The sequence below is a fragment of the Glycine max genome, chromosome 18 (genome assembly GCF_000004515.6).
Source record: "Glycine max cultivar Williams 82 chromosome 18, Glycine_max_v4.0, whole genome shotgun sequence".
In the NCBI taxonomy this organism is placed as follows: Eukaryota; Viridiplantae; Streptophyta; class Magnoliopsida; order Fabales; family Fabaceae; genus Glycine; species Glycine max.
This window is the reverse complement of record NC_038254.2, coordinates 53,214,909-53,225,329: the sequence shown is the minus strand read 5'-3', so window position 1 is coordinate 53,225,329 and position 10,421 is coordinate 53,214,909. Positions and strand designations below refer to the sequence as shown.

At 34.9% G+C, this 10,421-nt stretch overlaps 2 protein-coding genes across 3 annotated transcripts; one reads left to right on the top strand and one right to left on the bottom strand.

Annotated features, from left to right (window-relative positions):
• Positions 1-377: 377 nt before the first annotated feature.
• On the bottom strand, positions 378-4,236 carry LOC100784349 (CBS domain-containing protein CBSX6). The gene is made up of 2 exons (XM_003552389.5): positions 3,332-4,236; positions 378-1,479 (listed from the first exon to the last, which is right to left on the bottom strand). The coding sequence occupies exons 1-2, from the start codon at positions 3,670-3,672 to the stop codon at positions 543-545; spliced, it is 1,278 nt and encodes a 425-aa protein (XP_003552437.1). The 5' UTR covers positions 3,673-4,236; the 3' UTR covers positions 378-542.
• Positions 4,237-7,338: 3,102 nt separating this feature from the next.
• LOC100798103 (receptor-like protein CLAVATA2) lies at positions 7,339-10,417 on the top strand. Of its 2 annotated transcripts, XM_006602777.4 has the most exons (2): positions 7,339-8,976; positions 9,130-10,417. In XM_006602777.4, the coding sequence occupies exons 1-2, from the start codon at positions 7,601-7,603 to the stop codon at positions 9,752-9,754; spliced, it is 2,001 nt and encodes a 666-aa protein (XP_006602840.1). In that variant the 5' UTR covers positions 7,339-7,600; the 3' UTR covers positions 9,755-10,417. The 2 variants fall into 2 exon arrangements, with proteins under 2 accessions (XP_006602840.1, XP_014626310.1); XM_014770824.3 differs by having other exon boundaries at positions 7,339-10,417.
• The last annotated feature ends 4 nt before the right edge of the window (positions 10,418-10,421 follow it).

Genomic DNA, 10,421 nt, shown 5'->3' with positions numbered 1-10,421 from the left:
CTCAATAAACTAACTCCTATACACCTTTATCACTTAATGGTTGGACAAAACTGCAACTGCTTGAGCTTCTTGAAGAGATATGTCAGTTTAAATGAACTTCAGACCAATTGAGGTTTGTTTGGGTCATGTTTTCATCTAAGCTCAAAATAAAGTGCATGTTTAGATTATGATTCTAAACGTACTTTTGAGTGTTAATTTTTTTTTTCATAAAATGATACTCTTTGTATCTTTTATTCTTAATGTACTTTAAAAAATGATACAACGATTATCCAAACGATTATCCAAACATACACTAAGTTTAAGTTGTTATTGATACAATGCCACGATCAACACAATCTTGTACAAACCAACAATCCAAACTTGTTATTACTATTCACTTCATGAAAACATTACTCATTTTTATTATTACTATTATAAATTAACACAATCTTGTACAAACCAACAATCCAAACTCGTTTTTCATCTTAATGTACTGTGAGATGATTGAGCACCAAAGAGACAAACTGCTAAGAGTACTAATTGAAAAAGTTGAAGCAAAACATTCAACACTGAATTTCATTTCCAAACCCCTCTGTAGATCTATTAGCAGGAATGAAGGTTGTAGGTGGTTTGGTTACAGCAGCTAAAATATCAGCATATCCGACCACACCGACCAAAACTTCATCGTTCTCGTCCTCGGTCACCCAGACATGAGTTGCCCTGTGAGATAGCATCTGAGCCAATACTGCAGCCAATGAACTAGTAATTTTACATGTCAGGGGTGCACTCCTACCCCTATACATGCTTCTAGAACTAAAGTTATGGCTCGCAGAATTGCTGAAGAACCCGACACTCCTGCTACTAAATTTCCTTGGTTTCCTTGAACCCCCACTATTAACTAAATCAATGTCTCCAGATGGTGAATCTAAACTAAACTCAGGCAGTGACCTTGGGGTGACATTATCTTCAACTCCCATAACAAACTGTCCTGCGGAGAGATTCGCTAAAGCCCATGCTGCGGATAAGTAATCACATTTCCATAACTTACATGCAGAAATTTCTCCAATGATCTTGCACTGACCATCTGATGCGCTTTCAATTACAGCAACAGCACTTGGATCTTGAGGAAGCTTTTGAGTGGCTTCAATGGCTGGAGTAGAAGATTCAATATAGTTGTAGTTTGAATTAATTGCTTCAAGAGCAGCAATGGAAGTGAGAGGAAGGGGAGCCAATGCGCCAAGACAACCGATGATGAAACGGAGCACATCTTCTCTAGAGAGACAACAGTACTTATCAGGGATAGGAGTAACGGAAGTTGAGGGGCTCCGATTCATGCTAAGTGGTAGATTGTTGCTGCTGTTGCCAGGAGATTCACTATTCTTGAGCCACTTGCCGTAGTAGATAACTGAGAATCGCTTGCTCATGCCCTTCCATGCTATGCTCTTTGGAACAAGCAGACGCTTCACACCTTGTTTCATCATGTCCAGCGCATCTATCAACCTTGATGAGAGGAAGTGAAGTTAGATATTAAGGGTGTGTTTGTCAAATTAGAGAACTGGTTCAGGACTGTTCAAATTAAGACTAGTTATCAAATTATAAATTAAAACTAGCTTTAAGATATATATTGTTTGCCTAAGTTTGGTTTTGACATACTTTGATATCAACTAATGTTATTAAATTTCAATGACTATTTTGAATTTCTGAAAAATGAAAACATAGAATGGAGGAAGGACATAAGGAAACTTTTGATTCAGATATAACCTGGCTAGCTTAAAACCAACTTTTTATTAAAGTTGTTCTGAACTTGTTTAAACTCAAACTAATCAGACAATATCTATTTGGCAAATTTTATGTGATTACCAAATACAAATTTTAAAACCAGCTTCACCATATTTAGTTATCAGGTCTTTTAAGGTTGACAAACACCTGATAACCTATTTTCTGTTTGCGTTTATTGTAACAAGGAAGAATATTGATCACATATTAAAAGTAGATACACACTTTAAAGGTTTCAATTATCTCATTTTATCTTTTCCCAGTTTCTAATAAATACAATGATACATCACACATTTTTTACAAGATAAAATGTTTCACCTTTATTCTTAAAAAAAGAATAATGGATAATCACATATTTAGGCCACCACAATTATCACATAAAATTGAAATAATAGATAATCACAATTAAACAAGGAGAAGGGGATGACTGGCATACATCAGATGCCCACCCCTATCCCCTTAATGCATTTGGTAACTAGCAAAAAAAAAAGCATTATTTTCATGAATTCAAATATCTGGTAATCTTTGTATGTTCCTTCTGTAATGAATAGATGAAAGCCATACACATTAACGAAAGAAGCAATATGGAACTCAGGATGACAGGAACGAACTAAGGATATATATGGCATTTAATCCAGGCATCCTCCATTCCTAGATGCCTTTGATATGAGAGTATAAGATACCAAAGCATATGATACAAGGGCATCTAATATCCCATTGCTTGACATAAAAACTCAAGTAATCAAGTAATTTACTAGGGAATGCCAAATTCCCTCACATTTTGGGAAGTAGCTTGTAACTGAATGGAATCGTATGCCATCGGGGAACAAAGATGCTGATGGTGCAATCCTCTAACCCCAGATGCCTAAATGACAGTGATTTTGCACCAATCATTTCCTAGACATCTCATCTTCGATAGCAACATAAATCACAATCTTTCTCTCTAAAACAAACACAAACCACCCACGTAGCATGACATTCTTATCATCAGCATGGCCAGATCATGCACTTAACATTGAGTGCCACTGCTACTAAATAAACCAATCCACAAACTCGTAATAGCACACACCACACCAGTTAAAGCACAGTCAAGTTCCCCTACCACTTGGCACAGATCACTAAAAAACTACAATTTCAAATCACACCAACAAGCACATCAAGGAGAGGTTTATAGGTCCCATACAAACTATTCTTGCTAAAGCATAGTTTAGTTAATATAAGCAAGAGTTTAAATTTCATAGACGGCGACAATAAACATTTTTACAAAGTCAAACTGATCAGAAATCCCTCTAAACACGAGTTTTAAAATAGATACTATTATGAGTTTAATTTCTATGCAGTGTTAACCAATCAATCAGAAAACATACTAGGTATGATTGTTAAAGTAGTCATTGCAAAAGTCAACAAAACTTCCATACACAGACGATTTCTGATTGTAAAAACTGTCACTGTCAGTGCATACACTATTTACTCTATAATAAAAATCAACCGACTTATCATATGACAATCTGTAATTGGATGACAATCGAATTTACACAAGTGCATCCTAAGTAAATTCAATAATAAAATCATATACCTTGTTGCAGGGTCAACAACCCTGAGCAGCGAATTGTTATGAACAACAACCTCGGAAACAGGAGTCTTCAAGGCCTTGTCCTGATCCTCCAGACACCGACTCTTAGCCAAAAACGCAACTATGTCAAAGGAACTAAGAATACCAACAAACCTCTGCTGTCTCATGTCACTGTTCTCAATCCCCAATTGAGATCTCTTCTTCCAAATGGGTATGCTCCCTTCAGGGGACTCCCCAATCGCCCTAATCGCAGACTCCACCGTCTCACTCTCGTGAAACTCCGCCAGCTCCGGCTTCCCCACCGTCAGATCGCCCACCACGTGGTACACGAACACCGACGCCATCGGAATCCAAAAGGGTATCCGGAACCACAATCAAAATCGATTTTTGTTCTGCTTTTTGTATCCTTAAAAAAAAAACCGAAAACAGAAAGAAAAAAAAAAGTTTGCTTTTTTTGCTTTGTCGGGTGAGAGCTATAAGAGGGTATGGAGGAAGATGAGGAGAAGATCGAGGGCGGTGATGGGAGGGCGGTGGAGGATCACGGCAGAGAAAGAGTTAGCCATTGCCATGGAGGGAGAACGAAAAGGTTAAGGCCCATTCAATTGAATCAGATCAGAGAGAGAGAGGGCGTAGCTTTTGGGGAAGATATGATATGTAGAGATTTGGATAAGGTACGTCCTTTCGGGGACAGCAAGAGATGCAACGACAGAAGAAGATGGATCAGCGACGCTTGATGCGGTTGGGACCTGAGAATGAATGGGACACCAGACACACACTAAAAGGAGGTTCAATTTATCAAATAAAAAAGAGAAAGGCACAGGGGATGTGTCATGTGTCATGTGTCATGTGTCATGTGTATGGTGAGCTGCATCATATAGAGAATCTTTTCACCTTAATTAATTTGTTTAGTTTAATACGTTTTTCTTTTCTTGTCATACTCATCTTTGATTTCAATTCTATAGACCTATATATAAGTTAATTTATTTAATAAGAGAGGATAAACAAAGAATGAAAATAGGTAAATGAGAAAAAAGGAGAAATAAATTAAAAACAATGCTTGTTTGAATTTAAAGAAACGGAAGAAAAATAAGAAAAATAGATTACTAATATAAAATATCCTTTATATTACATAATTTTTTTCATATAACATAGTACATACGGACAAAACTTAGATACATTATTTTGGGTGTTATTTTTTTATTAGAGTTAAAGTTTCATTTCAATGATATATATATAAGTTTTAAATGTAAAACTTTATTATGCAAATTACTCAAATAAAACTCCAATTTTCATTAGAGAATAATACAAACCGTGTAACGACTACAAGTTTATCTTAAATTTCCAATCTTTGAAATTATGTTATTTGTCTCCCTTTCTTAAAAATATAAAATTGATTTAGTGATAAAGAAAAAAGAGGAGAAGGGATAAGTTTTAAATATAAATTCTTCAGGTTATAGTTCAATAGGTCACCTTTAATTAATGACGTTAATTAACAGATTAATAATGACTTCAGAAGCAGTGTCTATGAAGTTTATGCGAGATCACCAATGATATATGTAGTTAATAGCAACAAGTTGAGGAAAGAGGTTTGGATGAATGTGTGGCTGTTTAATGTTGGGTGGTGGTGTGGTGGCTATGACTACGAGGTTGGTGTTGGAAAATGTTGTCAATTCAATTGGGATTCGGTTTGCAAAGTTGTGATAACTTTGAGTTGAATGATGGAATATTGAAATTTTCTAGGCTTAGTTAGGAATGATTGCTACATGTAACAGTGATACCACAACAACAGGGATGAGGGATTGTTGGGGTTTACTTTTAAAAAATGAATGAATTGAATTACAATGTAAAAGTATACATATAAAACACTATTCTTGCTTCTTAAAAAAAACGTGAGACAGAGAGAAAGTGAAGATGATAAGATTATAGCGCACGCGTTGGAGCGTGCATGAGTTTACTAGGTCTTGTACCATGCAAAAAAATTTAGGACCCTTAGATATAACAACAAGACAAGAAGATCTTTAAGAGTGTAACATATGGATAACATACTGTATACCAACTTTTCTTTTTAATAGTATTTCTTCTCTCTGGTTATAACATCATTTTAACTAATCTATGTCTGTTAAAAAAATATTAATTTAATTAATTATATTAAATATATCAATTATTTATATTTTTTATTTTTCTATCCACTTAATTTTTTATTAATGTTTTAAAAAAATAATTAAGAATAAAATAATTAATGTATTAAAAATTAAAAAAATCTTATAAATCAAGACAAATAAATTTATGAAAAACATCATATAATTAGTATGGGATTATGGGATGGAGTAGTATTTAACTTGTGGCTTTTGAAAATTACACCATATTTTCTCTCTCTCTTGACAAAATGAATGCAACTTAAAAACGTGGGATCATTCTTCCTCCTGAGTCCAGAATGTTCGACCCCATTCGTACTCTGATCTATGTGTGTTTGTGGTATATCTCCGTTGTCACTTCACCATTCTAGCTTCATCAGAGAAAGTAATATATATATTTGTAAACCAATTATATATATATTTGAGAGGATTTTAATTCTTACTAAAATTGTAAACCAATTAGAAATCATTTTTCTGTAATTTTTGTGATCTGAAATTTTCTGTTCGGGTTGGAAATGACACAAAATCGTTGGGTCTTTAAATGGGTTGCAACCGGATGAGAATGACCCAACTCAAGGTAGGGGATGACCAAAGCATAGCCTTTTAATGGGTAATGTTAAACATGATATAAATTTATAACAAATTATTTTTATGGTGTAGTGGTTAACTCTTTCATTAATAATAATATAGCTGGTTGTTGGTTCCATCCCACAATAAGTCAGTTTAGCTTTTTATCTTCTAAAGATTTCCTGTTTTCATTTATTTTGGTTTTTTTAAAAAATAAACAATTTCGCCTTGGAATCGAACTCACGATATAGTGATTAGTTATAAAAAAATAATTATAAATTATTTGGTAATTTTTTTCTTACATTCACTCTTGTTTTGAATACTCTTCTCTTTGTGAAGTTATGAACTTTGTTCTCTTACCACAAATATGATACATCTTCTTATGTTTTTTAATTTTAGATTATATTTGATAAAACTAACCAAAAAGATGAAAAATATAGTCTGTTTAAAATATTTAAGATCTAAGCTTAACTCGTTACATGTGATAGACTTTATTTGTAGATTATACTTGATTTATTTGAAAGTTTAGCTTAACCTATTAGTTTATTTAAAGACCTATTTCATATGAAAGTTTTTATATAAGTCTATTTTTTTATATTGGACAATAAATTTATAAATCGTTGAGAAAATTCCATGTAAACAAACTATAATCTATAAAAAAAAAAAATTTCTTTATTCAAAGCACAAGATAGGTGAAAATAGATGAACTAAGTTTTATAAGTGAAATTTAACATGTCATTATGATGTAAGTTTATCAACTTCAAGATAACTTAGTTAAAAATATAATTTTGTAATAAGTCCTCTAATTAAAACATAAATTTCGCACTCAATAATTTTTTTTTAATCGTGGATCAACACTCATAATATTTTAAAAAAGTAAATAATGTATTATTTTGATACATTACAATAATTTTAATATTACAAAATATTATAATTTATATTTATTTAAATAGGTTGATCTATTAGGTTTAAAACACTTTTTAAATAACTTAAAACCTAATTTTTTAATCAAATAGACTTTTATTAAAACTTAGATATGATTTATTTTTATTTTTTTAAAAAAAACTAACCTGACTTGAGTTTGATATAAATTAGGTGTCAGTTTGTTTAAATTTATTTATTAAAATAAATGTTTATTTTAATAAAATAAGTAATTTTATATTTGTTTAGTATATTTGTGTAAATTCTTTTTCCTTAAAAAATATTTTTTTCTTTTTAAAAAAAATACTTATTTTAAAATTATTTTTTTTAAAAAGAGAAACTTGAAAAAGGATAAAGTGTAATGCAGTATAGAGAGAAAGAGGAGGAAGCAAAGCAAACCAAGCACAACACAACAAAGCCACTTTATTTTTTTGATCTAACCTAAACCCTCTTTTTCCCCTGTTGCTCTCTCACTTTATCAGCGTGATACAACCAACCCAAGACCAATGTGGAAGATCTTGTTCCTCTTTCCCTTCTCTTATGTCCATTTCATCATGTTTTCATTCTAATCTCCAAAATCCATGCCCACCCAGTTCCTCTTTTGCTTCAAACTCCTCTCCCCCTTCCTAAAAATTGCACCTTTACTCTCATGGTGATGGGACACACCACACCCCTCACACTTCTCTGTGTGATTCTTCTTTTTGCAACTCCTTCTCACTCAATTGATGTTCACCCACAAGACAGAATCTCACTTTCAATGTTCAGGTCATCTCTGCCAAACCCCAACCAGAGTTTGCCCAGCTGGGTGGGCTCCAACTGCACTTCATGGAGTGGAATCACCTGTGACAACAGAACTGGGAGGGTGCTTTCCATCAACCTAACCAGTATGAACCTTTCAGGCAAAATCCACCCCAGTTTGTGCTACCTTTCATATCTGAACAAGTTGGGGTTGTCCCACAACAACTTCACATCCCCTCTTCCTGAATGTTTTGGCAACTTGCTTAACCTAAGAGCCATTGATCTCAGCCACAACAGGCTTCATGGGGGAATACCAGACTCTTTCATGAGGCTTAGGCACCTCACTGAGCTTGTTTTGAGTGGGAACCCTGATTTGGGGGGTCCACTGCCTGCTTGGATTGGTAACTTCTCTGCAAATCTGGAAAGGTTACATCTTGGTTTCTGTTCATTCAGTGGTGGCATACCGGAGAGCTTGCTTTACCTGAAGTCCCTCAAGTATTTGGACCTTGAGAACAACCTCTTGTCTGGTAACTTGGTCAATTTTCAACAGCCTTTGGTTTTGCTCAATCTTGCTTCCAATCAGTTTGCTGGTACTTTGCCTTGCTTTGCAGCTTCAGTTCAGTCTCTAACTGTGTTGAATTTATCTAACAATTCTATTGTGGGGGGACTACCTGCTTGTATTGCTTCTTTTCAAGCTTTGACTCATTTGAACCTGTCAGGGAACCACTTGAAGTATAGAATATATCCTAGGCTTGTGTTCTCGGAGAAACTTCTTGTTTTGGACTTGAGTAATAATGCTTTGTCTGGTCCTATTCCTTGTAAAATTGCTGAGACAACTGAGAAACTTGGCCTTGTTCTTCTTGACCTTTCTCACAATCAGTTCTCTGGTGAAATTCCTGTGAAAATCACTGAGTTGAAAAGCTTGCAGGCCTTGTTTCTCTCTCACAATCTTCTCTCTGGAGAAATTCCTGCTAGAATTGGAAATTTGACTTATCTGCAGGTCATTGATCTCTCACACAACTCTTTGTCTGGAACCATTCCATTCAGTATTGTTGGGTGCTTTCAGCTGTATGCTCTAATACTTACTAACAACAATCTTTCTGGTGTAATTCAACCGGAGTTTGATGCGTTGGATATCTTGAGGATTCTGGATATAAGCAACAACAGGTTTTCCGGGGCTATCCCACTCACTCTGGCTGGATGCAAATCTCTGGAGATTGTAGATTTTAGTTCCAATGAGCTTTCTGGATCCTTGAATGATGCAATAACCAAATGGACAAACCTCAGGTATTTGTCTCTTGCTCAGAACAAGTTCAGTGGAAATCTGCCTAGTTGGTTGTTCACATTTAACGCAATAGAAATGATGGATTTCTCGCATAACAAGTTTACTGGCTTCATACCTGATATTAATTTTAAGGGTAGCTTAATATTTAACACCAGGAATGTCACTGTTAAAGAGCCATTGGTTGCAGCAAGAAAGGTTCAACTGAGAGTTTCGGCGGTTGTTTCTGATAGCAATCAGCTCAGTTTCACTTATGATCTTTCCTCAATGGTTGGAATTGATCTATCCAGCAATTCGCTTCATGGGGAAATTCCAAGGGGCTTATTTGGTCTAGCTGGCCTAGAATATCTGAACTTGTCATGCAACTTTCTTTACGGACAGCTTCCGGGGTTGCAGAAAATGCATAGTTTGAAAGCCTTGGATTTGTCACATAATTCCTTGTCTGGACATATCCCAGGAAACATTTCTAGCCTTCAAGATCTGTCCATTTTGAATCTTTCCTACAACTGTTTTTCTGGATATGTTCCCCAGAAGCAAGGGTATGGGAGATTTCCCGGTGCATTTGCTGGAAATCCAGATCTGTGCATGGAAACTTCCAGTGGAGTATGTGATGATGGAAGGACTCAATCTGCGCAAGGAAGTTCTTTCAGTGAAGATAGGATGGATGGCCCAATTTCTGTGGGGATTTTCTTTATCAGTGCCTTTGTTAGTTTTGATTTTGGTGTTGTGGTTCTCTTCTGTTCTGCCCGGGCAAGAAATTACATTCTCCAAACAAAAGTTTGATTTGATGCTTGTGACAGTTACAAATCTCCTGTAAATTCCATTTTGTAATTTGGTACCTGTGTTCTCAGTTTCAAGTAAAACATACACTTATGTGACTAGGAATACTATCCGGCCATCAACTTCACAAGTGTTTTCTTGTGATTCCTGATCAAGTGTCTCAGATTTACAGGATCAAAATGCCATGACATGAGTAACACAAGGTTTAAAGAACACTCAACACTGGCTTTATCTATCTGAGTGAAGACTAGCCTGGCATCATTCAGCCAAGAAAAGAATGGATGATTATGATGAAAATTTGATCCGAGTAAAGACGAGTCCCTCATCATTCTGATGGTTGTTCTCTTTTGCTGGAATTTGGTTGCATCAAGTTTAGAATGCATCATCACATGTATTATTCATAATCAGTGGTGGGCGAAGGGTCAGTAGGGAACATGTCTGATATCTGGTCTAGTTATGGTGAAATTTTGATCTTGGGCATCAAATTGCAGATTTGCAAGCATGTTTACGTGAAGAGAACTTGTATAATTCTTGATTAACCTAGTTCTTTCTTGAGGTGGGGAACCAAGTTTTCCCTGTAAGTGGGGAGTAGGTTCTCATAAGTCTAAGATTTGTATTTGTATTACTATCTTCACACCTTCATCATAGTGCTGTGATTTTAAATGATATT